Below are 25,332 nucleotides of genomic sequence, written 5' to 3'. Positions count from 1 at the left end.
CAGCCACTTCCGCGCCGAATAGCCAATCGAAGCACTCCGTGTGCGCTGTACTAGGCGGTCCCGTCAGCGCCTGGCACCCCAGGTCACAGGGGGTCCGACCCTTCGGCCGTTCCCCGCGGAGCTGTGGCGGCGCCAGTCAGGCGGGTAAGCAGCTTGAGGGGTGCCGCGGTGGGGCGAGGAGCCCAGGGGCCGCGGCTGGGTTACGCTGTGTGGGGAGGAGAGCAGGGCGCCACCTGGGGAAATCTGGCTGCAGACGGGGCCTCAACCCTCCCGGGTGGCCTTGTACCTGGCAAGGGACTTCCCTCTCAGCGCGCTGCCAGTTTTTCAGTCCGTTTCACTTACCTCTGTATGACTAAAATAAAAACAAGCGCTGCCCCGGGAGAGTGAAATACAGCCTGCTTTGCCAAAGGCGGTTACAAATGAGTATATGTTACTCCCCCAATCCTTACTGACACATGTAAATCCCATCAGTGGAACTGCTTGCCTGAGCACAGGCTACATGCAGGAATAAGGTTTGTGGGACTGGGACCTAAATTAGCCTGGCTGTTCTCAGTATCACTTGGTCCCACGCTGAAGTACTCCACCTCTGGGATTGAAGGTGGTAGCTGTTTATAACGCATAACATCACTATACAAGTCCTGGACTTTTACCAGTATGGGTTGCACTTATTGAAAATGTCACCTATGTAGTATGCAGGTGTATAGGATATTTTCTGTCAGTTTTTCCTACTGAAACCAAATCCAAAATCTTTGGTAAAAGTGGCAACAAAAACAAGTTCTTGTCGGCATTAACAAAACAAGGTTTTTTAGTAAAAGTAGAGTGTATTCTATATATGTTTTTATTGCTTGCTCCAATGAATTTTTGAGCATCTACCTTAACATTGTAAATTTACAAAAACTCCCCATGGGAACTAATATTATTTAAGTCATTTTGTTTATCCTTCTCAGATATCATTAGAGAGAGATTTTCACTGTCTTATTTTGTAGTGGGCATGAAAATAGTTGGCTGTTGTGTAACTCACCTCAGCTTTGTTAAACTAAGTACATACAAATGCATAAGGACCTTTTCATCAGTACATGCCAAGGAATTGGCTTTTGGGGACGTGAATGAGAGACAGTGGATAAAAAACAAAGAACTATTGTTTACTGGTATGAGTGTTTTAAATATTGTTTCTGGTCACATTGGAATAATTTTGATAGTGTTAATTCAATACCTAACAGTCCTAAATTATAATACATTACTTAACAAAACTTTATTATGAGGAAAAATATTATTTGAGTTGGTACAAATGATTAGCCTTTCTAAGGACATTCAGAGCAGGAGGCTCTCTTGTTCTATAGCAATTCTTGTAGCACCCTTATTACCATAGCATCTGAGTGCCTTCCAAAAGTACTGCATTCGATTATGTTATTAACATCTGTCACGTGTAGTTTATTTTCTCTCTCTCCTTCTTCCCATGGAAGAAATTGCAGGCACATTTTCTCAACAGTTGGGTGGTGCTATTCCCAGTTTGGGTAGATGTACATGTTAGTTATGCTCAAGCTGGCACCTAAAAATAGCAGTGTGGCAAGGGTAGCAGCTTGGGCTAGCAGTCCATGTACTTACTGAGTGGTGGGTCAAACAGGATTGTATTGGGGCGGCTAGCCTGACCTGCTGTCTGTGCTGCCATGACCACAGTGCTATTTTTTAGAACACTAGCTCAAACAAAGCTAGTGCATTTATGTCTAGCATATGAAGTTTCCTATAGTTCAAGAGTTTTATGCCCAGATATATTGTATTGCAGCAATCTAACCAATAGATGATAAGGGCATGCAGGTCATATCATCTGGTTTGGATGAAATGGAGTCTCATCAGCAACCAGAGATGGTAGACAACATTGTTTATCATAGCACCGTGAGAGTTTACAAGTCAGGGAGGAATCCTAAACTACAGATCAAACTGACCAATTGTGGGTGCGTTCCTCCAACTAAAGGAGACTGCAGACTCCCATAGTGCTTTCCTCTGCTCCATCTTGCTCAGCTCCAGCTTTAAACAGCTGTTCTTCGACCCTGAGCTGATTTAATCCAAGCAGTGGGCCATCTTGGTGGACTGGAAGAGTATTTGTTATTTTGGGGAAGATTCACACGCTTTTTAGTGATGATTTCACTCTTTCACATAGACAAAACAATAAAAACCAAACAACATGGAGAATTTATTGGAATTCCTGTTTATAGAGAAGAGACTGATTTTCTGGGCTAAAATGGGGGTCACTTACTATGAAATATACAACTTTAGATAATGTTTTCACCCCTCAGCCACAAGGCCTGATATAATACAATGAAGACCATCCCATAGGAAAGTCCCTGGCTTAAGAGGCTGCTATAAACTATCCCCAGGATATCCAGTACCATTTTATTAGACTTTTAATTAGACTACTTCTGCTGGGCAAGCCACTTCTGCTAGTTCATTAAAGAGATACTTCATATTATTTAACCTAAGAGAGAAAAGTGGGGTAAAAATGGCTGAGTGGAATTTATGCTCTGTTACCCAGACAGTCTGCAGCTACCTCAGGTTACTGTATTTTCAGGGGTTCCAATAAGTAATCCCTTAAATTGCATTTAACTGAACCAAATATTCAGTTTTTGGCTCCAATGCAAACAAACTAAAATGAATGGGGAAAGTGAAAACAGTCAGGTCATATACCTGTCCTCTCATCCCTGAGTGCAAAACAGTTCAATACAGAGTTTAAAAAGTAATTTTATTTGGGACTGCTCCGAGGCAGCACATGCAGCCCTTGGAAGAGGAAAGCATGTTGTACCACTCTGGATGACCTAGGAGTGGCTTTACTGCGCTCCAGAGGTAGCAATGTACATATTTCATGTCCAAGAAGAAAGGGTAGACTTTGAAGAATGGGGACAGCAGCTTCTCTCCTCATCCCTCCCAAGAGAAAAAGAAGCTTAATATACTGTACAATATTTCAGAGTGAATAATTAATGGTTATGTGCATCTATACTGTTGTTCTTGGGGTATGTCTACATTACAAAATTACTCAAATTTTACAGAAGTTGATTTTTGGGAACAGATTGTATAAAGTTGAGTGCATGCGTCCACACTAAGCACATTAATTCGGCGGTGTGCGTCCATAGTACCGTAACAAGTGTCGACATTCCAAGCGGTGCACTATGGGTAGCTATCCCACAGTTCCTGCAGTTCCTGCTGCCCATTGGAATTCTGGGTTGAGCTCCCAATGCCTGATGGAGCAAAAAATTTGTTACGGGTCATTATGGGTATATGTCATCAGTCAACCCTCTCTCCACGAAAGCAACGGCAGACAATCATTTTGCGCCCTTTTCCCTGGATTGCCTGAGCAGACACCATAGCACGGCAAGTATGGCGCCTGTTCAGCTCACCGCAGCAGTTATGAGCATTGTAAACACCTCGCCCATTATTGTGCAGTTTTTGCAGAACCAGAAGCCAAAAAAACAGGCAAGGAGGCGACGGCAGTGCAATGACGAGAGTGATGAAGATATGGACATAGACTTCTCTCAAAGCGCGGGCCCTGGCAATGTGGACATCATGGGGTTAATGGGGCAGATTCATGCCGTGGAATGCGGATTCTGTCCCTGGGAAACAAGCACAGACTGGTGGGACTGCATAGTGTTGCAGGTCTGGGATGATTCCCAGTGGCTCTGAAACTTTCGCATACGTAAAGTCACTTTCAAGGAACTTTGTGACTTGCTTTCCCCTGCCCTGAACCTCAAGAATACCAAGATGAGAGCAGCCCTCACAGTTCACAAGCGAGTGGCGATAGCCCTGTGGAAGCTTGCAGCACCAGACAGCTACCGGTCAGTCGGGAATCAATTTGGAGTGGACAAATCTACTGTGGGAGTTGCTGTCATGCAAGTAGCCAACGCAATCTCTGAGCTGCTGCTATCAAGGGTAGAGACTCTGGAAAATGTGCAGGTCACGGTAGATGACTTCGCTGCAATGGGATTCCCTAACTGTGGTGGAGTGATAGACAGAACCTATATCCCTATCTTGGGACTGGACCACTAAGGCAGCCAGTACATAAACTGCATGGGGTACTTTTCAATGGTGCTGCAAGCACTAGTGGATCACAAGGGACATTTCACCAACATGGCTGCGAAAGGTTCGTGACGCTCACCTCTTCAGGAAATCTGGTCTGTTTAAACGGCACCAGGATGGGATTTACTTCCCAGACCACAAAATAACTGTTGGGGATGTTGAAATGCCTATAGTTATCCTTGGGGACCCAGCCTACCCCTTAATGCCCTGGCTCATGAAGCCGTACACAGGCACCCTGGACAGTAGTAAGGAGCTGTTCAACTATAAGCTGAGCAAGTGTGGAATGGTGGTAGAATGTGCATTTCGATGTTTGAAGGGTTGCTGGCGCCTGCATGAGCTCAGAGAACATTTCATCACGTGTGCGTTTTTTTTTGCTGCCTTATCTGAGATAGCCTTTGGGACGGAGGAGGGAGGCTTGAAACATTTGCAGCTGCAGGAGGAAAAAAAAGGGAGAGAAGTATTTTAAAAGATACATTTTACAGAACAATGGGTATACTCTTTCACGGTGAACACCACTATTCACATTACATAGCACATGTGATTTCAGTACAAGGTCATTTTTTGCATCTTACATTGAGTGCCTGTGGCTTTGGTGTTAGAGATCAAACACGCCAGGCAACAGAATTCAGCTTGCAGGCAGCCATGGTAAGGCATAGTCTTTCAGCCTCTGCAACCTTCATAACAGCAGTGCCCTCCTTTCCCATACCAACCATAGCTCGTTGAGTTGTCCATTTAGGGCTGTGGGTTTTGTGTTAACATGCAGCAGCAGAAACCAAACTAACACCACCCCCATCCTTTTCTCTGAGATGACTGCTTTAACCCTCCCCCCACCACACCGCGTGGCTGGTATCAGGGAAGATCCCTGCTAGCCAAACACAAACGGCACAGTGCCAATGCCCCACCACCACCACCACCACTTGGCTAACTGTGGGGAGGATTTCTTTTCAGCCATAGGCAAACAGCCCAGTAGGAACGGCCACCTATGAATGTCTCCTTAATTAAATTCCCATATTTCAACCAGGTTACCATGAATGATATCACTCTCCTGAGGATAACACAGAGAGATAAAAAACAGATGGTGCTTGAATGCCAGCAAACACAGGGACCATACGCTGCCAGGCTTTGTCGTGCAATGATACCAGATTACTTGCTACCAGCATGGCGTGGTAAAGTGTCCTACCATGGAGGATGGAATAAAGCTGCTCTCCCCAAAAACCTGCAAAGGCTTTTAAAGTACCTCCAGGTGAGCTGCATAGAGATGTCCCTGGAGGATTTCTGCTCCATCCCCAGACACATTAACAGACTTTTCCAGTAGCTGTACTGGCCACGAATGCATCCCAAGTCCTCAGGGCAAATTAATCATTAAAAAATGCTTGCTTTTAAACCATGTTTTATATTTACAAAGGTACACTCACCAGAGGTTCCTTCTGTGGTTTCATGGTCCGGGATACCGCCTTGGGAGGGTATTTCAGTAAGGGTGAGAAAAAGATCCCGGCTGTCAGGGAGAATGTTGTGCTGTGTGCTCTCCTCAACCTTGTCCTCCTCATCATCTTCCCCGAATGCAAAATCCTCAGGTATGGCGACTGAGAGTACCCCATCATTGGAGTCCACGGACAGGGGTGGGGTATTGGTGGCGGCCCCACCTGTAATTGCCTGCAGCTCAGCGTTGAAGCGGCATGTTTGCGGCTCTGTCCTGGAGCGTCCGTTTGATTCTTTGGCTTTCTAGTACGCTCGTCTCAGCTCCCTAAGTTTCACGTGGCACTGTGTTGAGTCCCTGTTGTACCCTCTGTCCATCATGGCCTTGGAGATTTTTTCAAATGTTTTGGCATTCTGTCTTTTGGAACGGAGTTCTGATAGCATGGATTCATCTCCCCATATAGCGATCAGATCCAGTACCTCCTGTACGATACATGCTGGAGCTCTTTTTCGATTCTGGGACTGCATGGTTACCTGTGCTGATCAGCTCTCTGTGCTGGGCAAACAGGAAATGAAATTCAAAAGTTGGCGGAGTTTTTCCTGTCTACCTGACCAGTGCATCCAAGTTCAGATTGCTATCCAGAGCGGTCACGATGATGCACTGTGGGATAGCTCCCGGAGACCAATACCGTCAAATTGCATCCAAACTAATCCTAATTGAAACCGGCAATATCAATTTCAGTGCTACTCCCCTTGTCGGTGAGGAGTCCAGAGATCAAATTTAAGACCCCTTTATGTCGACAAAAATGGCTTCATTATGTGGACACGTGCAGGGTTAATTGGATTTAACACTGCTAAATTCGACCTAAACTCGTAATGTAGACCAGGCCTTGGTGTCACTGGTATTGTCTCAGAAAGCACACCGTAAGCTGGCTCTACATGATACTAAATTTCATTAGTTATCTTTAATCATTGTAACAACTTCCTTGAGAGGCAAGTTTCTTGGGCTTTATAAGGATTTACAAGAGGGGTACAATAAATCAGTGAATAAGTACAGGCCTGCATTAGTCTCTTGATGATACTTTGCACTGCTATAGAATCTTCCAGGTGTCCCTCACATAGTGCTCATGCACTATGAAGCCTCACAACTCCTCTGAGTTCAGTAAGTATTGCCATCTCCATTTGATGGATGACTAAACTTGAGATAAAGGAAGTTTAAGTGAGTTGTCCAAGGTTGTAAAGGAAGTAAGAACTGGCAATAGCATCAAGGAGTGTTCATATCCAGTTGCCTGATCTAAGTGCCAGGCACTGATTCTTTGCTATTTAGAAATAGTATAGAATAAGTTTTAAAAATCTCAGTATCTTCCTTTAAGCCTGAGCTACTAGTTACTGAACAGGACTGGCCCACTTAATGTTGGAGTCACAAAGATTAAATCACAGCTAGAGAAATACTGAAGATGTTGTTTAGCATCTTCTGGGACAGAATCATACAATTTATTTCTTTAATTATCAACTGTCCCTAAAAACACAATATAGAGATTTATCCAAATTTTCTTAAGGCAGCTCTAGTATGAAAAGAGTTAAAGTAAACATCAGGAGAAATGGATTAATGTTTTTTGTGCAACAGACTCAAAATATTATTCTTGCAATACATAAACCAATATTCTATAAAAGTTATCTCCTCATTCAGCACAAGTTTTCTGGAGAGTTACAAAACAGTACACATTTAAGATTTACTTACATAAACAAGATAGGTATAGGTATTAGCTAGCTTCCTTTAACAAGTCTTTAGGAAAAAATTTTTCCAAGACATAAGACACATTGATCTCAAGTTACATTTCCACAGATTTGTAGTAGAAGTAAGGGGCTTTGAAATCTGCAACAGGCTTCAAATAAATCCTTTTGTAAAAGAACACTGAAATTAATTGAGTTGTTCCTGATTATTACAGGGCAGTGAGCAGTTCTTCACAGTTAGAGGAAAGACATGACAATTGTAATGAATGAGAGTAACTGTGAGGTACTCTAAAAATTGTATGAAATTAAATAATTTACATTAGTTAGCACAGGAATCTCTGAATTTTTTAACTTCCCTTTATAAGAATGACTTTTTAAAAAGCCTTTGGGCCAAATTCAACCTTGAAGCCAATGGAGTTAAACCAGTGAATAATTTGCATCCTTTTTGTTGATTTCTCTAAAAAGCTTAAGGAATAAGAAGTCCATAATTCAACAACACATTAATTTCTTAAATAGTTTCAACTTAGAGTGAACAGTTGAATGTGACAATCTGACAGTAGATGGGCTGTAAGAATTACTGTAGTCGCACATGACTGTTCTCTGCTAGGAAAAGCTAATTCATTTCCCTTTGTACAGGGCACCACTTTTCAACAAAGTAGATCAGAATGTTGCTAGAATATAAAGGCGAGGGTCACTTCATAGTAAGTGGACCCCAGTTCTGAAAGTGCCGTTAGTTTTTAAAATTACAGTATCAGAAAATGCATATTATACAATGGTATTAGATTTCAGCCCTTCTGCTCTCTGGCAGACACAGGTTTGCTGAGGAAATGTTGATAAACTGCAGATGTCAGCAGGAATGAAGAAATTGAGAGTATGTGAATAATCAGATCTTGCCTATAAATACCTCAATCTGTAAAGAGAGAGATGAGTTAGAAGGCAAGTTTATGATGCAGTTTAATAGCTGCCTGATTTTCTAGACTGTAAAATTAGCTGCCATGATGCTAAAGGTCATTTGATCCCATTGCTGAAAAAGGCACCCTATATTTTTCATCCTTAAGTTTCTGATTATTTTCCCCTTTTTTTTAGAAGCAGGAAATCTACTCTATTCAGGTACAGTCTGAGTCATTTTCTTCTTTGAAATTGGAGCTTTATGCATTACAAAGGCAAGTCCAGCTCCTTCTTTCTCCTGTTCCATAGCTGTTTCCATAGCAACTCTTCTAGCTGATGCCAGTGCAAGCACTGCACTCAAAGTGGCACCAAACCGTTCATGTCCTTGCCTGCTAACTGTTTTGTGCTAATAAGGAAGAGGATTTGAAAAATTCGGTGTAAAAACTCTTGAAAGCACTGAAAAGTACTGACACAGCGTGAACCTCATAAGAACACCAAAGCCCTGCAGTTTCCATTCAAGAGCCCGCTGATTTTTGTATATATTGATAGTTAAAGACTTTGCTATGAATCTCTCTCATTTTGAAATTCTCCTCACTGTGACTGTTACAAGGACCGGTACATTTCTAATTTCTTCACCCCCTTCCTACTGAAGAGTGGCCTTGTCAGAATTTTCCAGGCAGGGATGTTGCTGTGGGAACAACGATGGAATATTCAGTACTTTGCATAGAGGACACAGACAGCTACAACAGGAGACTAGCTCGTAACATATTCCAGTTTTAGTCTGTTCATAATCAGTTCAGGAGAAATCATACTGGAAAGTCAGATTGCCACGAAGAACACTAAGACATATTTAGGGTGAGAGAAGGATGGGAAAAGAAGTGAAAAGAAATTAAATTAGTAGAAAAGGATTTACTCTGTATTTATGGTCATTCATAGTTTCTTTCAGTTTCACTCACCCTATTAAGTACTTTGTCACAAAAGCCACACTCCAAATAGAGGCAGTGCAAATATGTGACATTATTTCTGACACTTACATAAGGAAAATTATTTACTTGTTTTACCCACCACACCTTAGATTAAAACTGAACATTTAAGAAATCTAAATCACTCTTCATCAGTGCTATTGATTTATTATTTTCACTTAATTCAGCCTCGACAACAAAAATAGATTGGTCATTTTTACTTGTAATTTTAATCAGCTTTTCTTCATACATGCTAACACCATACTACCCTGTTTGGGTTTCCAGGACTTCACTAGAATACTTAAATAAACATTTCATTTAAATTTTAAAGGAATATAATAGAACATATTCTTTTTAGGTTTCACTTAAACAAAATCTAAATGTTGGGTCTAATTGCTTGAAAGTGCCCTTTAATTAATTTAGATACCCATATCTTTAAATTGTCAGGTAGATACAGTATTCAGGAACATGTATAAAGCTAATTCTATGCAGGACTGGATCTAAACACCAGCAAGCCAAGCAGATGCTTGGGGTGGCACAATTTCAGGGGCGGCATTCCGGCCACCTTTTTTTCTTTTTCCTGCGGCAGTTGCGCTCCCGGAGGTTTTTTTATGTATTTTTTTTTTTGTTTGGGGCAGCAAAAAACCTAGAGCTGGCCCTGATTCTATGAAGGAGAAAAGGTTTAATTTCTCGTTTAAAGAAACTTTAAAAGTACCTGCTGAAGTCAGAGTGCTCACTGACAGCATCAGACACAGATCATAAAGTTTGGGCTAGTTTTGGCCTGTGTAAGAAAGCAACTGTGAGAGATATTTCTTGTTATCATTGTAGCAATGGTTGTCCATATTTTCAATTGATAAATTAAAGGAGTAGCAATACTTCTTTTTGACACTATGACTAGAAGTAGTCTGAAGGTGCAGAAAACATGCTTCCACTATTTTTAATCCAATTCACTAATTTCAAAATTAGGCTAATATTTTCCTAGTTTTTGATTATTCTGTTCCATTTTATATGCCCAGCAATCCATCCTCTAACTGAAAAAATGCAGAGAGCCTGCAATTAATTATAAAACGTAATAGCGAAACAAAATTATTCAACTTAAGTATACCAGTTGTAACTATAACAACATTTTTATTATGGCATTGCTGAGACTAAGAGTTTGTTAAAATACTCAGGTCCTTTCATTTAAGAGCTGTTAGAAACCAAAGACCTGGTCTACACTCGGGGAGGTCGATCTAAGATACACAATTTCAGCTACGAGAATAGCGTAGCTGAAGTCGACATATCTTAGATCGATTAAAATTACTTACTTCATGTCCTCGCGGTGCAGGATCAGCAGGCCGCGGCTCCGCCGTTGACTTTGCTTCTGCCCCTCGCACTGCTGGAGTTCAGCAGTCGACAGGAGAGCGATTGGGGATCAATTTATCACGTCTACACTACACCCAATAAATCGATCCCCAATAGGTCTATCGCTACCCACCGATCTGGCGAGTAGTGTAGATGTACCAAAGGATCCTATTAAAATGAAGTAGAAAATAGTTTTGCTTTAGAAAACATAAAATCAGAAGTGGACTGAAGGCTTGAATACATACATACTGTGTAGTCAAGGCAATTAATACAATAGTACAGGATCCTATACTCCTGAATACACAGATCACTGTACCAAATTATATCCATCGTCTCATCCACCTATATTTATTCAACAGAAAGATCTCTGTCACACCAACTAGCACAGAGAAACTTCAGTAGAGATTTCCTAAGAGAAGATGCGTTTGAAAGAAATAGCAAGATGTTCTTCCTCCTATTACATGTACCATTTATTATGGCATTGCTGAGACTAGGAGACTTATCTCAGTTGTCACCCTGCTATCATAGAGATATTTATCAGAAACTTTTGGTGACACTGGACTGCTGGTGATTTCCAAAATACAGGCTGCAGGACCACCTGCCATCACTACTTTACTTTAAATTAGCAGGCTGCTGATATAGAAACAGGAGTTGAAAATGGTACCACCTAGTTAAAACGTCAACAGGCCTTTCCTGCCATGTCCTTTATTGGAGTTTTCAGTCCTTCAGGTTTGTGCTGTCAGATCTTCAGGGGAGTGAAAACAGCTGCCAGTCTCCTTGTCAAAGGGAACAGAAACTATGGGACAGGCTATGATTTCGCTCTTCTCAAGAACATCTCAGAATACTCAAATCAGCTCTTTAGGTAAGACACCTGCTTCATTTCTCCCTCTTTAATCTCAGAATTCATCATGCATGCATTAAATTAACCTCTACAAGTTTTACTAATTAAGCCTCTTTGTACCTCTGTAGGATGTAGAGCTGAAGGAGCGGAATAGTGATTCCAAAAACAAACACTATAACCTGACTAAGAAGAAAATGACAGGAGTCACATTATTATTAATTACTTACTACACAGTAAAATATTACACCAGTACACAACTCTGTTACGTGGTTACCTGAGCCATTCAACTCTTGGTCCCATATTTAAAGCTGGCAAAGGACTTGCTCAAAGATATTGAGCATCCAACAATTCCCAAGCAGTTTGGGAATAACTTAGAAAATCCAAAATTAAAAGATTTGAGGGGACCACTTTGATAGGAAGGGACATGGTACTATTAGATGACGCGTGTAGATGAACTGAATTTATATTTTACATGATTTTGCAGCAGCAAACCTTAATCTGGAGACAAAGGCCTTAACTGCACTGGGAATTTTAAGGAGTTCTCCCATTGCCGTGTAGCACCAACCAGGGCCAGCTCCAGCATTTTTGCTGCCCCAAGTGGCAAAAAAAAATAAAAAATTGCAACACTTTGGCGGCAGGTCCTTCACTCTGAGAGGAACTGAGGGACCTGCCGCTGAAAAGCTGGACGTGCCGCCTCTTTCCATTGGCCGCCCCATGCACCTGCTTCCTTTGCTGGTGCCTGGAGCCAGCCCTGGCACCAACACAGCTCCACTTTTGCAAGCAATGGTGCAAGCAGAAGGGCATATTGATGCATGAATTTCTACCACTGTATCATCTAGATCCTCTCAATGTAGACAAGGCCTTTGTCTCCTGACAATGTGCTGTTATAATAGCAAATTTAATTCCCTCATCTGTTTGTCTAAGCATGGTCTAACCCTACACGTACTCTCCTATGAGAATATTCCCTTCAAAGCTTTTCAGTATTTTAGTCCCAACCTGATTTGGACCATTTTATATTTTGTAGGCCTCTCTTCACAAGCTTCTATTCCTTTCTACTAGAAAGTCAATATCTATTGATGTTTATGCTACATTTGCTACTGTATCTGGAAACATATTTTATATATGTTGAGAGCACCATTCTACCCTGTGACACATGGTATATCTTGTATCTATCTTGTAAAAATCAACGTTTGCCTTTAAATACTAGTAGCTCTTTTAAGTGGCAATGGAGGCTAAGCGTTTCAGTGAATTAAACTTTGAAGTTTCACCTCTGTAGAACTGGATTAGAATCTTAATTTGGTTCATAGGTAAAAGTAGTTTAATGGTCTCATCCTAGTCTTTAGAAATCTACCTGGATCTGAACACATGAACAAAAGTACCACACTGCTATAGGTCTCTGCTCAGAAGACAAGGATGTTGTTGTGAGTTGGGATTGAGGAGCATTGTGTGGCTATAGTCAGTGCTATTAGTTTTATTAGTTCAGAAGCACTAAATTCACCTTTCAGAAATAATCATAATTAAAAGCTAATAAACAATATCCCAACTTACCCTGTACACAACTCTTCACCCTTTTGATAAAGAATTCAGGCTTTAATAATTTTTGCTCCTTTACTGGACTTAAGAGATTCTAAACTATTGCCCTGTTGTGTGCCATGGATATACAAACCCCTATTAAATAGCCCTAAAACAAAACTCTGTTTACAGTCTAAACTGTGATGGTGTTTGGGCACTCCTCAGCTCAGGTGGTAGGCCATGTGAGTCAGGCAGTAATGAATCATAGCTGAGCTGATCAGATGTTCAAGAATCTGGGAGAAGTACCATTTAAGAGAGGTTTTAATTCCAGTAATACATGGCTGGGTAAGAGTGAGAAAATTCTGTTATGCCCAACAGTTCATTTCTGCTATCAATTGCCCTTGGATTTCAAAAGCCCAGCATTCACCTGAATGAAGCTTACTTCCCTTAGGTCACCATAAGCACAGAATCCCTTTATTATAACGAGAATTGTCAGTATTAGTGCAGAATAGCTAATTTTTAATGCAGGGTCATATAATGCCCCAGTTCCCCCTCCCAGCACCTCCTTAATATTTTAGTAAAGGTTAAAAACACTTTTAAAAGCCCACCTTAAAAGAACAAAATAAAAATCTTAACTTCTGCTGACATCCTAACCATATCTGTGGTTGCACCACTACTCGTGGGGGGGAGGGGAAGAGGGAAACACAGCTTAGATAAAAAAGTTTATGGGATAGAAAGGGGTTATTTCGATACAGAAACTAGAGCTTTCCTCCAGCTGTTTAACTACAGTGGCATCTATGGAAGCAAGGATGGGTTAAACCTAAATGAAGCCCAGATGGGCCAATACTTTGCTCCCCAAGTTGGCCTTTGATACAGTAGCTTCCTCACTCTCTTGCAATGGACTCCATTTCTCAGCCTGTTCACCATCTCTTACATACCCACTTGATGTCTGATTTTTCAAATCTGCTGAGCACCCACAATTGCAAACGGAGTCTTGGGGAGCTTTAGGTGTTCAGCGCATCTGAAAGTCAGATGTGGCTTCTCAGTGATTTGTTAGTCTCTGATTAAAAAAAACCTAGTTCCTGGATCCTGCCTTATTTCACCTCATGACACTTGTCTGGCTGTGGCTGTCACATACATACTATGGATGTCTTGGACCAAATTCGTTCCTAATATGACCCTGTAAGGTAAGTTACAGCGGAGATGAATTTAGCTCAGCATATGCCCATGCCTGAAACAGGAGCTTGTTGCCAGGTGGCCCCTATAAGGATTCCAGCTCTGAAAAAGTTAATGGGAAAAATACAGCCATGATCAGCAGTAGCAGTTTTGCAATGGATGGGCACCTTATACCTCCCTTATGCCCTTGGCACCTTATTTACCTTCCCAGGGCTAGTGGGGTGAGTCATAGTTAGAGCTTCATGTGTGTTGCTCCAGCTGGGAAGGGGAGGCAAAAGGAGGCCACTCCTAAATCTGGCTCCCCCTATCCTCCACTGTGCTCTGCCCCCTAAGCTCCCAAATTGCATGGCTATGGTGCCCCCCATCGCCTTTGATCTCTCTGAGAGCCCAACACTGCTGCTTCTGCAGCTGCCGCTCACTCCAGCCAGGCAGTGTCTGCCCCCAGGCACAGAGAGTTATCTGCAGAGTTTGCAAAGCGCACCAGGCACCACCGGGAGCCCTTCACCACCATCCATTTGGCCACAACAAGCAAGACCAGCAGGGCCATGGCCAGCGGCTGGACCAAGAAGCACAGCAGAGAAACCACTGGGGCAGGCTCACTGGCAGCTGTCCCTGGTCACACTAGTGTGTGCAAGTGGCTCACACGCTCCCGGACAGGAGATGCAAACCACTGCATGGAAGGGACTCGCACTTTCCTGGGGATGGCACTGGCACTAACATGGTCAAGTGATTGCCCTGCTGTACGCTACCCCTGGGAAATACACAGGGACAGCCAAGAACACAGACTATCAGAGCCCACTTTTGAAAAAGTTGGCCAAGAGACTTGCCGAGGGCCACCTAGCAAGTTGGAGGCACACTCAGGAACCCTAGCTTCTTCAAGCTGTACCCAAACCACTACACCACACTCAAAGATCAAGCAGCTCTTACAGAAAATTCCTGTAACAGGCTCAGTCTATGAGGGTCAGATTCTGCTCACGGTTATAAACTTGTAAATAGAGAACAGTTCCTTTTAAACCAATGGTGTTACTCTGAATTTACACCACTGAGGCTAAGAGCAGATCCTTAGTCTTTCATATTTAGTTTTTATATTCTTTTGTTGTGTGCATAGGATTTCCATTAAAGTTTTGAGGGAAAACAGGCTCCTCAGTTGGGCAAAATCCTGAAATCTTTATTCAGAGAAAACATTAACAAAATCATTAGAAGTATTGCACAAGTAAAGGTAGAGTAAAAGCTGAATAAGAACTTCAAGATGTATCCTTTAATTTGGAAACACTAGCAGTGTTGCAGGAAAAAACCTGAATAATCTTGAATTACGTATTTACGTTTTAGTGGCAAACTAGGCTAAATGTTATGGCTTCTTTTCCTCATTTTTAAAGGATATTTACTCAATTTGCTTGTCCTGTTTTACTTTCTGATACTGCTGTTAAATAGTAAGTCTAGATACTTTTAACTATTCATGTGTCTCCAGGAAGTGATTTTTTTTCTCTGTTTTCTTTTGATTTAAAAAGGAAAATGTCTTAAATTATAGAAGATGAGAGGCAGGGAGCTGAATGGTAATATAAAGAATTTTGATAGATCAGTCTGAATGGAACAGTAGCAAAGAGAACAAGTAAACTGGTGATAACTTCACCTTCAGAGCTAGGGCCTTGGCTACACTGGCACTTTACAGCGCTGCAACTTTCACGCTCAGGGGTGTGAAAAAACACCCCCCTGAGCACTGCAAGATACAGCGCTGTAAAGCCTCAGTGTAATCAGTACTGCAGCGCTGGCAGCGCGGCTCCCAGCGCTGCAAGCTACACCCGTAGAGTGTACCCGTAGAGCGCTCCGACCACACTCACACTTCAAAGAGCTGCCGCGGCAGCGCTTTGAAATTTCAAGTGTAGCCATACCCTAAGAGGAGCTCTTCTTTCTCCTGTGGTTAAATTGCAAAGCTGCCAGCAGAGGAATTTTGTCTGCTCTCAGTCTCGGTAGGAAGAGCGGATAAAGGTGACTAGAAAAGATTTTGTTCCTTATGATACAACTAATAGACATCATTGTCACTACGTTCAGGTAAATCGGATTGTTCGTTAGATTCTATATTTTTGTGTCCAAATGTAGTAATGTTGGAGCTGCCTTCTGTATTAAACGTGGTGATTTGGTATTTTCATATTTACATGGGCCTCCATTACTGTTGTATCTGAATGCCTCCCAAATATTTTAAAATAACAATATCTCTCTCTTCCTTCGAAATGTGTAAAAGAATAATAGCTTATAGTTTGTCTGTTTGTGTGCTGTGTTGTGTATCTTTCTGCGTGAATAACTTTTTGGGGAAAAGCTAACCTAAAGAGATGAATTTTGCATTTAGTTCTGAATGTGTTTGTTCTGATCTCTTGCAGAAGGATTCATAGTCAAAGTCCAATTCCTACAAAAGTTCTGTTTCCGAGACTCATGAATCTCTTCCTGTTGATCAGTAGTTGAATTGTTTCACCTGAATATAGCTGTCTAGGAAGTCACAGTCACAGAGGGAGAAGTGATCTCTCATGCCTACAGTTGCACTTCAAAGTGGGTGTAGCTTGCAGCGCTGGGAGCCGCGCTCCCAGCGCTGCGGCACTGTTTACACTGAGGGTTTACAGCGCTGTATCTTGCAGCGCTCAGGGGGGTGTTTTTTTCACACCCCTGAGCGTGAAAGTTGCAGCGCTGTAAAGCGCCAGTGTAGCCATGGCCTCAGTACCTAGACCAGTCCTTTGGAGGATTTTGAAAATCAGGACACAATCTGAAGCAGTTTCTGTGTTCATTATGAAGACAGTGGGAAAGTGAATGCTGGAGAGATGCATTAATGGCAAATTGCGCAGCTAAGCAGACTGGCATTTTTTACCAACAGGAGCTTTTTTAAGGATGTGTGGTTCCACTCCTAACTATGAGTTGCAATAATCTAGTTCATAGATCACTAATGAATGGATCACCCTGGACAGATCTATGTTCGATAAGTGTAAAACCAGCGTAATGGAGTGAAGAATCTGTTCCTAAGTTTCTTGAGAGTACTAATTTAGAATAGTAGTTTTTGACAGAAAAGAATTACAGCCTAAAATAATATACATTGGTGATTGTGGACTGAAGCCAATATTTAATGAATGTGTTTAAAACACCCAGTGCTTCTGTTTTTTTCTCGATTAAACTAATATTTACTAGCAAGTCTGCCAAAAAATAAACACAGGGACCTTTAAATCTTAATTATACCATACATCACTGTTTTTTTAACCTTAGCCATTGACAGAATGTATTATCTTCACAGTGATTATGATGCAAGCTAATGCTGAGAAGGAAATGAGGAAGTTAGTGGGTCTCCCTCTGTCATTAACTGTCAGCTGGTAGAGTGGTGGTACAATGATTTAGACTTGCTGATGTCTTTAGACTGGAACATAGGAGTCTACAGGTTTGGGATAAATTGCAGTGTTGCCAACTTTCACAATTCTGTTGTGAGTGTTGTGATTTTTATTTGTTTGTTTGTTTACTTTAATTAAAGCCCCAGCTACTGGAATCAAGAGCTTGCATGAAAATCTTAGCTTTTAGGTTTGTTTTTTTTTTAAAGTATGTTTTCTAGCCTTCAGGGTTGTGGAGAAAAGTGTATTGAAAACATTAATTGATTGCACCCTAATGGCTCAGAAAGCCATATGCAAATAAAAGGACCAACATTCCAAAAGAATAAACCTCATCATTTTTGAGAGGCCTGATTCATGATTTTTGAATGCTGGAATGGCTATTATTCACCATTTACACTTTACTCTTTACTAAAGCTCTGAATTATTCCTTAGTACAGTCACGTTGCTGTCTATTACACACACATGTCATGTTGTCTCCCCCTGCTCTCTTCCTTCTACATCCTTTGAAGCCCTGAGTAGCCCCAACTATATGTTTCCCATACTTAAGGCCCAGATAGCCACCTTTGCCCCAGCCAGTTTCTCTGGTCGCACTTTCTCTGTTACACCTTCTGGAGGTAGCAGAATTGCATCCGGTGTTAACCTCCTAATTTCAAAAGTGGAGCATCATGTCAGAGCTAGGGGAAGCCCCTGGTGGGCCAGGCCAGTGTGTTTACCTGCCACTTCCAGCAGCTCCCATTGGCCCGGAGCAGCGATCCGCGGACAATAGGAGCCGCGATCGGCTGGACCTGCGGATGGGGCAGGTAAACACACTGGCCTGGCCTGCCAGGGGCTTTCCCTACACAAGCGGGGACCCCTGTTTGAGAAACCCTGTGTAAGAGATTCTAAAGCAAACATTGATGTTAGCATGACGGGTTGTTAATTTCTAATCAAACGATCTGCTTTATTCAGGTTCTCTATAGGAGCAGAAAACAAGTTTTTTGTCCTTTCCCCTTACTGTAGTTTGTGGCTGTGAATCTGAAGTTCTCCATTTGGACCTGTGGCTTCAGGGAAATCCTATGGAGAATCCAGATAACAAGACAGAGGTCGTTCTGCTGGCCTGTGGTTCTTTCAATCCAATCACCAACATGCACCTGAGGCTGTTTGAACTGGCTAAAGACTACTTGCATGAAACAGGTAGGAATAATAGCTTAACTAACTCCAAATATAGCTCTGAGATGTGTGTGTTTAGGTGAGTGCATATGTGTGAGTATCTGCGATTGTTTTGCTATGACAGTGTCTATATTCGGATTCCAATTCACAAGATGTAGAGATGAGTATGAGTGTATGCATGATAATAATTAACCTAAGACAAAGAAGAATTTCCAGAGTTGCAGGGAATATAGCACAGGAATAGGTTATATCTGTGGCAGTGGTCTCTGTCACAGTGTATTGCTGTCCGCTCTTGTGGACCAGCACCAGTTTGTTGTAAGCAACCCCAACTCCTAGGTCCATGTGTTTCTAAACCTGCCTGGGTCTAGGTAGTGACTGGTCACTGTTCCTACCTCTGGGTATTTCACACAGGCTCCCAGAGGTAGATTCTGGGTCTGACACGCTTCTTGGTCAGTAGGATCCCACATTCTGGAACCAATGCCTCAGCCTTCCTGAGCCCTCAGTTGCTTAGATATATTCCCCCAAAGTCCACCTGGCTGTTGTAGCCCTGGTTTATAATTAAAACCTTCAGGGTCAATGTGGTAGGAGGTAGTCAAGGAACATAGACTTAGCAAAAAGAACAGGAGTACTTGTGGCACCTTAGAGACTAACAAATTTATTTGAGCATAAGCTTTCACTCAAATAAATTTGTTAGTCACTAAGGTGCCACAAGTACTCCTTTTTGCGGATACAGACTAACACGGCTGCTACTCTGAGACTTAACAAAGGAATTTCTTAATCACAGACACTTAACTCTCTAACCTTTTCAAGAGTAACAGATCTTTGAAGAACAACAACATCCTGAATGCATCCGCCAACCCAAAGTCTAGTCTCATCCCTCCTGTGAGTCCTGGATTTGATCAGCATCCTTAAACTGTGCATCTTTTGCTGACTTCTTTTAACTGGTCATTTTGCATGTGCCAATGGCCTGGCACGTTGTGGAGAAAAGCAACCCTCTTCTAAAACAATCTCTGTCTCCCTGGGCTTGTCTACATCACAAAGTTGCAGCGCTGGTGAGGGGGTTACAGTGCTGCAACTTAGGAGGTGTACACATCTGCAGGGCATCACCAGCGCTGCAACTCCCTGTTTGCAGCGCTGGCCGTACTCCCGTTTTGTCTCGGGTGTAGAGGATCCAGCGCTGGTTATCCAGCGCTGGTAATCAAGTGTAGACACTTACCAGCGCTTTTCTTGACCTCCGTGGAATAAGCAGGTATCCCAGCATACCTGAGGAAGCCTCTCTGGTAATCAAGCAGGTATCCTTCCCCGCGGTTTGCTCCGGTGTTCTCCGAATCCCCCCCCAAGCGGGTCTCCTTCCCAGCGGTTTGCAGGGGGGTTCGGGGAACGCGAGAGCAAACCGCGGGGAAGGAGATCTGCTTGCTCGGGGGTTCGGGGAACGCAAGAGCAAACCGCTGGGAAGGAGACCTGCTTGCTCGGGGGTTTCGGGAACACTGGAGCAAAACTGGGGAAGGAGACCTGCTTTCCCGCGGTTTGCTCTCGCGTTTCCCGAACCCCCCTTGAAGCCGCCCAACAGCGCTGCAGTGTGGCCACATCTAACACCACTTGCAGCGCTGGTTGCTGTAAGTGTGGCCGCTCTGCAGTGCTGGCCCTATATAGCTGTACTAATACAGCTGTAACAACCAGCGCTACAAAATTGTAGATGTAGACATACCCCCTGTTGTCTATGGCTACATTTGGAATTTTAAAGCGCTGCCGCGGCAGCGCTTTGAAGTGTGAGTGTAGTCAGAGCGGCAGCGCTGGGAGAGAGCTCTCCTAGCGCTGCATGTAAACCACATCCCTTACGGGTGTAGCGTGCAGCGCTGGGAGCGGTGCTCCCAGCTCTGCTGCCCTGATTACACTGACGCTTTACAGCGCTGTATCTTGCAGCGCTCAGGGGGGTGTTTTTTCACACCCCAGTTGCAGCGCTGTAAAGTGTGAGTGTAGCCAAGCCCATATAATGTGTTCCAGCTGGGTAAGTTTGGGACTACAGTTTCTTCCTTGTCATTCAGAGTCACAGACACTAATGATAGAAAAACCATTATTCTACTAGGGAAGAGTCATTCAATGTTGATAGCCCTTGATTGCTCTGTCATTGCTTCTCAGACATAGTTATTCGACTAGGTGTCAAGCCCCTGCTACAAAATGGATCCTCCAATCCACAACGAAGGCTGCAATACAACGTGAAGGTCACACTTCAAAACAAAGGTTATAATACAAAAGAGAGAGCCAGAAACAAAATGGGGTCCACAAAACAAAAAGGAGTTCACAGTTTGACACAGATATATTGTCAATCTGTCCCAGCCTCTTCTCCCCAAACCCTGAGACTATCACACCAGCTTTTTTGTAGTCTGCAGCACCCACACTTGGCAGCATGATTCAAATTCTCTTTCATAGTTGTGCTCCATTCATCGGCCACAGTGCACAGCACTTTTCCAGTTCCAGTAGATTGGTTAACAGAGCTCTGTGGGAAAATAGCATTCATCTTCTTTTAAAGACCATAATGACCATGCATATGAAGTACTTTATGTACAATACAGTGAAGTTGACATCTGTTCAGTCACTCCTTATGTTTTTGTGTGGGTGTGTTTGTCATGCAGGAAAATACAACGTAATCAAAGGAATCATTTCCCCAGTGGGTGATGCATATAAGAAGAAGAGTTTGATCAGCGCCAGTCACCGAGTAACCATGGCAAAGCTTGCTACAGAAAGCTCAGACTGGGTGCAAGTTGATGACTGGGAAAGCAGCCAGAATGAGTGGCTGGAGACACTCAAAGTTCTACGGTATTGCATAGCCATACACTGAAAAGACACATATTCCTTTAGTTGGATCAGGACAGGAATGGTTTAAATGGCTAAGGGTCAGTTCTGCAACTCTTAATAACATGAATAGTCCTGGAAGTCAAAGGGACTATTCATATGAGCAAGAGTTTTTCACATAAATAAGGGTTGAGGGATTAGGCCCCCATGCATATATGGTGAGACTATGAACGGTGTAAAATTTCCAAGGGCATATCATTTACTTACTTTTGATGACTTTTTAGCATTGAAGAAAGTGAGGGATTCATAATGGTGACTAGAGCCAAGAGTAGAGTGGGCCCATGCTTCCCTCACTGAGCTCTGCTAATGCACAATGCTGCTCTTCCGTGCTTTTAAAAGTAGTGTGAGAACTTCAAAGGAATACCTATCTTTCAATCTTCCTTCACCCCCGTGATGCTCCTGTGTCTACCTTTCCTCTCCATATGGTTTGTGTCATTCTAATGCCGTACAATTGAAAAAATAAACTTACTGAATTGCTGATGCGTCTAGCTCCAGCACATTGGCAGTTGCAGGACTCAGATCTCACAACCCATGGTTGGGGCAGTTCTCAAGAGATCTCTATGAAAACTCAGGGTGCTGCTGCAGGAGGAAGTGATGAAATATGATTCAGTAGGTGGTTCTCTTCCCTAGGCTATTGCACAACTTTAATACTCTTACAAAATTTATTTATTTTGTAGATACCATCATCAGAAACTTGCATCTTCTACTCCTGCTAACAGCCTGCAGAATGCTGTACCTCTAATAAAGCCAGGCCGAAAGAGAAAACAGGAAGCCAATAGATACATTCCTGCTAAAAAGTATCAACTGAGTCCAGAAACAAAAGGTTGAGTATGTTTGCGAAAGAAATCCCCATAGCAACATAAACTTATTTTCAGGCCATGGTGATCTGCCATTGGGAAGCATTTTTCTGATATTAATCTCAGTTCTGACCTCCCTACTAAACAATGTAGAGAAAATAAAACATCTAGATTTTATGGCATGAATCAGTGGTCTCCTTCATAATAGTAGACTATCAGGGTGAAGTAATCTTGTTTTACAATAATTCTTAGGATCACAGAAATCTGAACCGGAAAAATCATTTAGTTTACTGAGATTTGTCACACTACAGCTGAAGTTAAGGAATTGTGGGTCAGAGGCTCTTTTTATTCAGTGAGGAAAGGAAGGACAATAAGCCAGAAATCCCTTGTATATCCAGAAATGCGGATGGGGTGTAATTTAAAACCCCATGAAAGTGGAGTAGCGTGATTTACAAATTCCAGCTAACATCCAGATTGATTATTACTTCTTACAAAGATGTAATTTTATTATTCATCTCTATTTAACCTGAGCACCCACATGAACTAAGATCTAACAAGCTTGCCAGTTTCTTACCACCTCTTTTGGTTTCAGCCAATAAGTCCCTTTCAACTTTCCATGATGGATTTTTTCTCCCAATTTGTTTTTTTGATCCTTTAAAAATAATTTGCCATCTTAGTCTTCTCTGGCCAGAGCCTACTAACACTAGCCACCCATGAAGGGCATACAACTATCAAGCCAAACAAATTTCCTTTGGTGAAAGAGACAAGCTTTCGAGGTCCACAGACGTCTTCCTCAGATCTTCAGCTTTGTATTTGGTTTCTCCTTTGGAATGTCATGTAAGGTTTTACTAAAATTAGGATACCTTTCTATATTTAACCCTTTTGTAGCTCCCCCCCTTGAGCAGTCTCATTTTCAGTGGTCGATTGCTTCATCACAAGGCCAGTGTTAGGCTCATCCCTTAGAATATATTTAGTGCTAATATATATAGTGCTTTTTGCTCCCTTTGGAGACTATTCTGTGGATAGCCTAATAAATCTTATTATCAGGATGTTTTTTCTAATACACTGTCTAAATGTTCCTTTTCTTAATTTCATCCCATTACCTCAGTATACCCAGGATATGGAGAGGAAGTGTTAAATCCTTGCTGAGTCAGCAAATATCAGTGGCTAAAACTGAACCTTCGTCCATTCCCTTATTTTAGGTGTCCCACAGCTGAAGCTGCTCTGTGGAGCTGACATCCTGGAGTCCTTCGGAATCCCCAACTTGTGGAAGCTGGAAGACATCACTGAAATTGTGGCAAACCATGGCCTTGTCTGCATAACTAGAGCTGGAAACAATGCACAGAAATTTATCTATGAATCTGACACGCTGTGGCAACACAAGAATAACATTCACCTGGTAGAAGAGTGGATCACCAATGACATCTCTTCCACCAAGATCCGGAGAGCACTGAGGAGAGGACAGAGCATCCGTTACCTGGTCCCTGATGCAGTCCGGGCTTACATTGAAAAACACAACCTGTATAGTCCAGAAAGTGAAGACAGGAATACTGGAGTTATTCTGGCCCCTTTACAGAAACATGCTAGGGGGTGTAAGCAGGAACAGACACTGTAATCAAGCCTGTCTTTATGCTGTGAAAACCCTATGCTTGAACATGGGAAGATGTTTAATCTCTCCTACTAAATCAAGTCTGATTATGTAGCCCTTGTACGTATGTAAGTACCATTGAATTCAATGGGAGTTTTGTGCATATGGGGCTTAAGCTTTTACAGCACAGCCCTTGTTTTAAAAAAATTTTAAAAAGTATGTTTTACCTCAGGTTAGTTAACATGCATGAGCTATCCTGAGGTAAAAATACAGTGAGGACAAGGCACTTAGTTTTACCATAAGATAAACTAGGAAAGGTCAGCTCTGTTGATCTCACCAAGGGTATGTCTACATTTCCCATATTACAGCACAGCCGTGGCAGCGCTGTGATGTGGCCAGATTAGTCACACTTTATCACCAGGGGAGAGCTCTCCCGGCGATTTAAAAAAACCTACCCCAAATGAGCGGTGGTAGCTTTATCGCCCAGAGTGCAGCTCCTGGCAATAAAGTGCTATCTATACTGTCGCTTTTCAGCGCTAAAACTTTTGTTGCTCAGGGGTGTGTTTTTTCGCACCCCTGAATGACTAAAGTTTTAGCTCTGAAAGTGGTAGTGTAGACACAGCCCTAGTCTACCTCACAGTAAAAGGGTATGTCTACACAGCCGACATTAAAGCGCTGCCGTTTTAATGTGGCTGTGTAGTCATTGCTCCAGAGCTGGGAGAGAGCTTTCCCAGCGCTGTAATAAAACCACCCTCGCGAGGGGAATAGCTCCGAGCACTGGGAGCACAGCTCCCAGTGCTGCAGAACTGTCTACGCTGCCACTTTACAGCGCTGAAACTTGCATCGCTCAGGGGTGTGTTTTTTCACACCCCTGAGTGAAGAAAGTTTCAGCGCTATAAGTGGCAGTGTAGACAAGGCCTAAAGTAACTTGTCTTCTCAGTGTTTTTACCTCAGGGATAGCTGACACTCGTTCATTATCCTGAAGTTTAAGAATAGACCTTTTTAGCAGTGAAAACAAGGTCTTAGGAGCTTGATTCCTCCATTGTCCTTTACCTTGTCATTTACAGTTGTGCAAATTGAGAGTGAAGTGGGTGCAGAATGCTGCCACTCAGCTGTGCTGCTGTTTTACACTCACTTTGCACATGAACAGCAACAAGAGATGCTAGACAGTGGAGAAGCAGGCCCTGCAATTATGCATTTTAAAGGGGAATCATTAAGTGCTACAATTTGATACCTACATATGAGCATAATGAAATGAAACAAAATGGGTTTTACAAACTCTGATGTTACAGATATCTTTGACTAAAACTTGAGTCATTCAGGGGTGTGCTGCTGTAAGCTCACTGGTGTAGCTGCTCTAAGCTGACAGGAGAGAGTTCTTCTATCGGGCTTAATTACTCTAGCCCCCAGGAGCAGCGGCAGCTATGTCATTGGGTGAAGCTTTCCCATCAACATAGCACTGTTCACACTGGCGCTTAAATCAGCATAAGTTATGTCACTTGAGGGGTAGCTAATTCAGACCCCTGAGTGACATAATTTATTTCAATTTAAGCTGCAGTGTACCTATAGGCCAGGCACTAGTGCATTAGAACCAGAAAGTGAAATTGACTAGAAACAGAAAGCAAAATTAACCTATTTAGTTTGGCTG

The 25,332-nt window shown here is 42.5% G+C and overlaps 1 protein-coding gene across 2 annotated transcripts; it reads left to right on the top strand.

Annotated features, from left to right (window-relative positions):
• Positions 1-13: 13 nt before the first annotated feature.
• NMNAT1 (nicotinamide nucleotide adenylyltransferase 1) lies at positions 14-23,891 on the top strand. 2 transcript variants are annotated; one of them, XM_030537950.1, is made up of 5 exons: positions 14-144; positions 18,297-18,470; positions 21,080-21,263; positions 21,977-22,122; positions 23,299-23,891. In XM_030537950.1, the coding sequence occupies exons 2-5, from the start codon at positions 18,353-18,355 to the stop codon at positions 23,709-23,711; spliced, it is 861 nt and encodes a 286-aa protein (XP_030393810.1). In that variant the 5' UTR covers positions 14-144; positions 18,297-18,352; the 3' UTR covers positions 23,712-23,891. The 2 variants fall into 2 exon arrangements, with proteins under 2 accessions (XP_030393810.1, XP_030393809.1); XM_030537949.1 differs by lacking the exon at positions 14-144 and adding an exon at positions 5,200-5,308.
• Positions 23,892-25,332: the final 1,441 nt, after the last annotated feature.

The sequence above is a fragment of the Gopherus evgoodei genome, chromosome 18 (genome assembly GCF_007399415.2).
Source record: "Gopherus evgoodei ecotype Sinaloan lineage chromosome 18, rGopEvg1_v1.p, whole genome shotgun sequence".
Taxonomy (NCBI): Eukaryota; Metazoa; Chordata; order Testudines; family Testudinidae; genus Gopherus; species Gopherus evgoodei.
The sequence above is the reverse complement of the archived record's forward strand: the minus strand, read 5'-3'. Positions and strand labels throughout refer to the sequence as shown.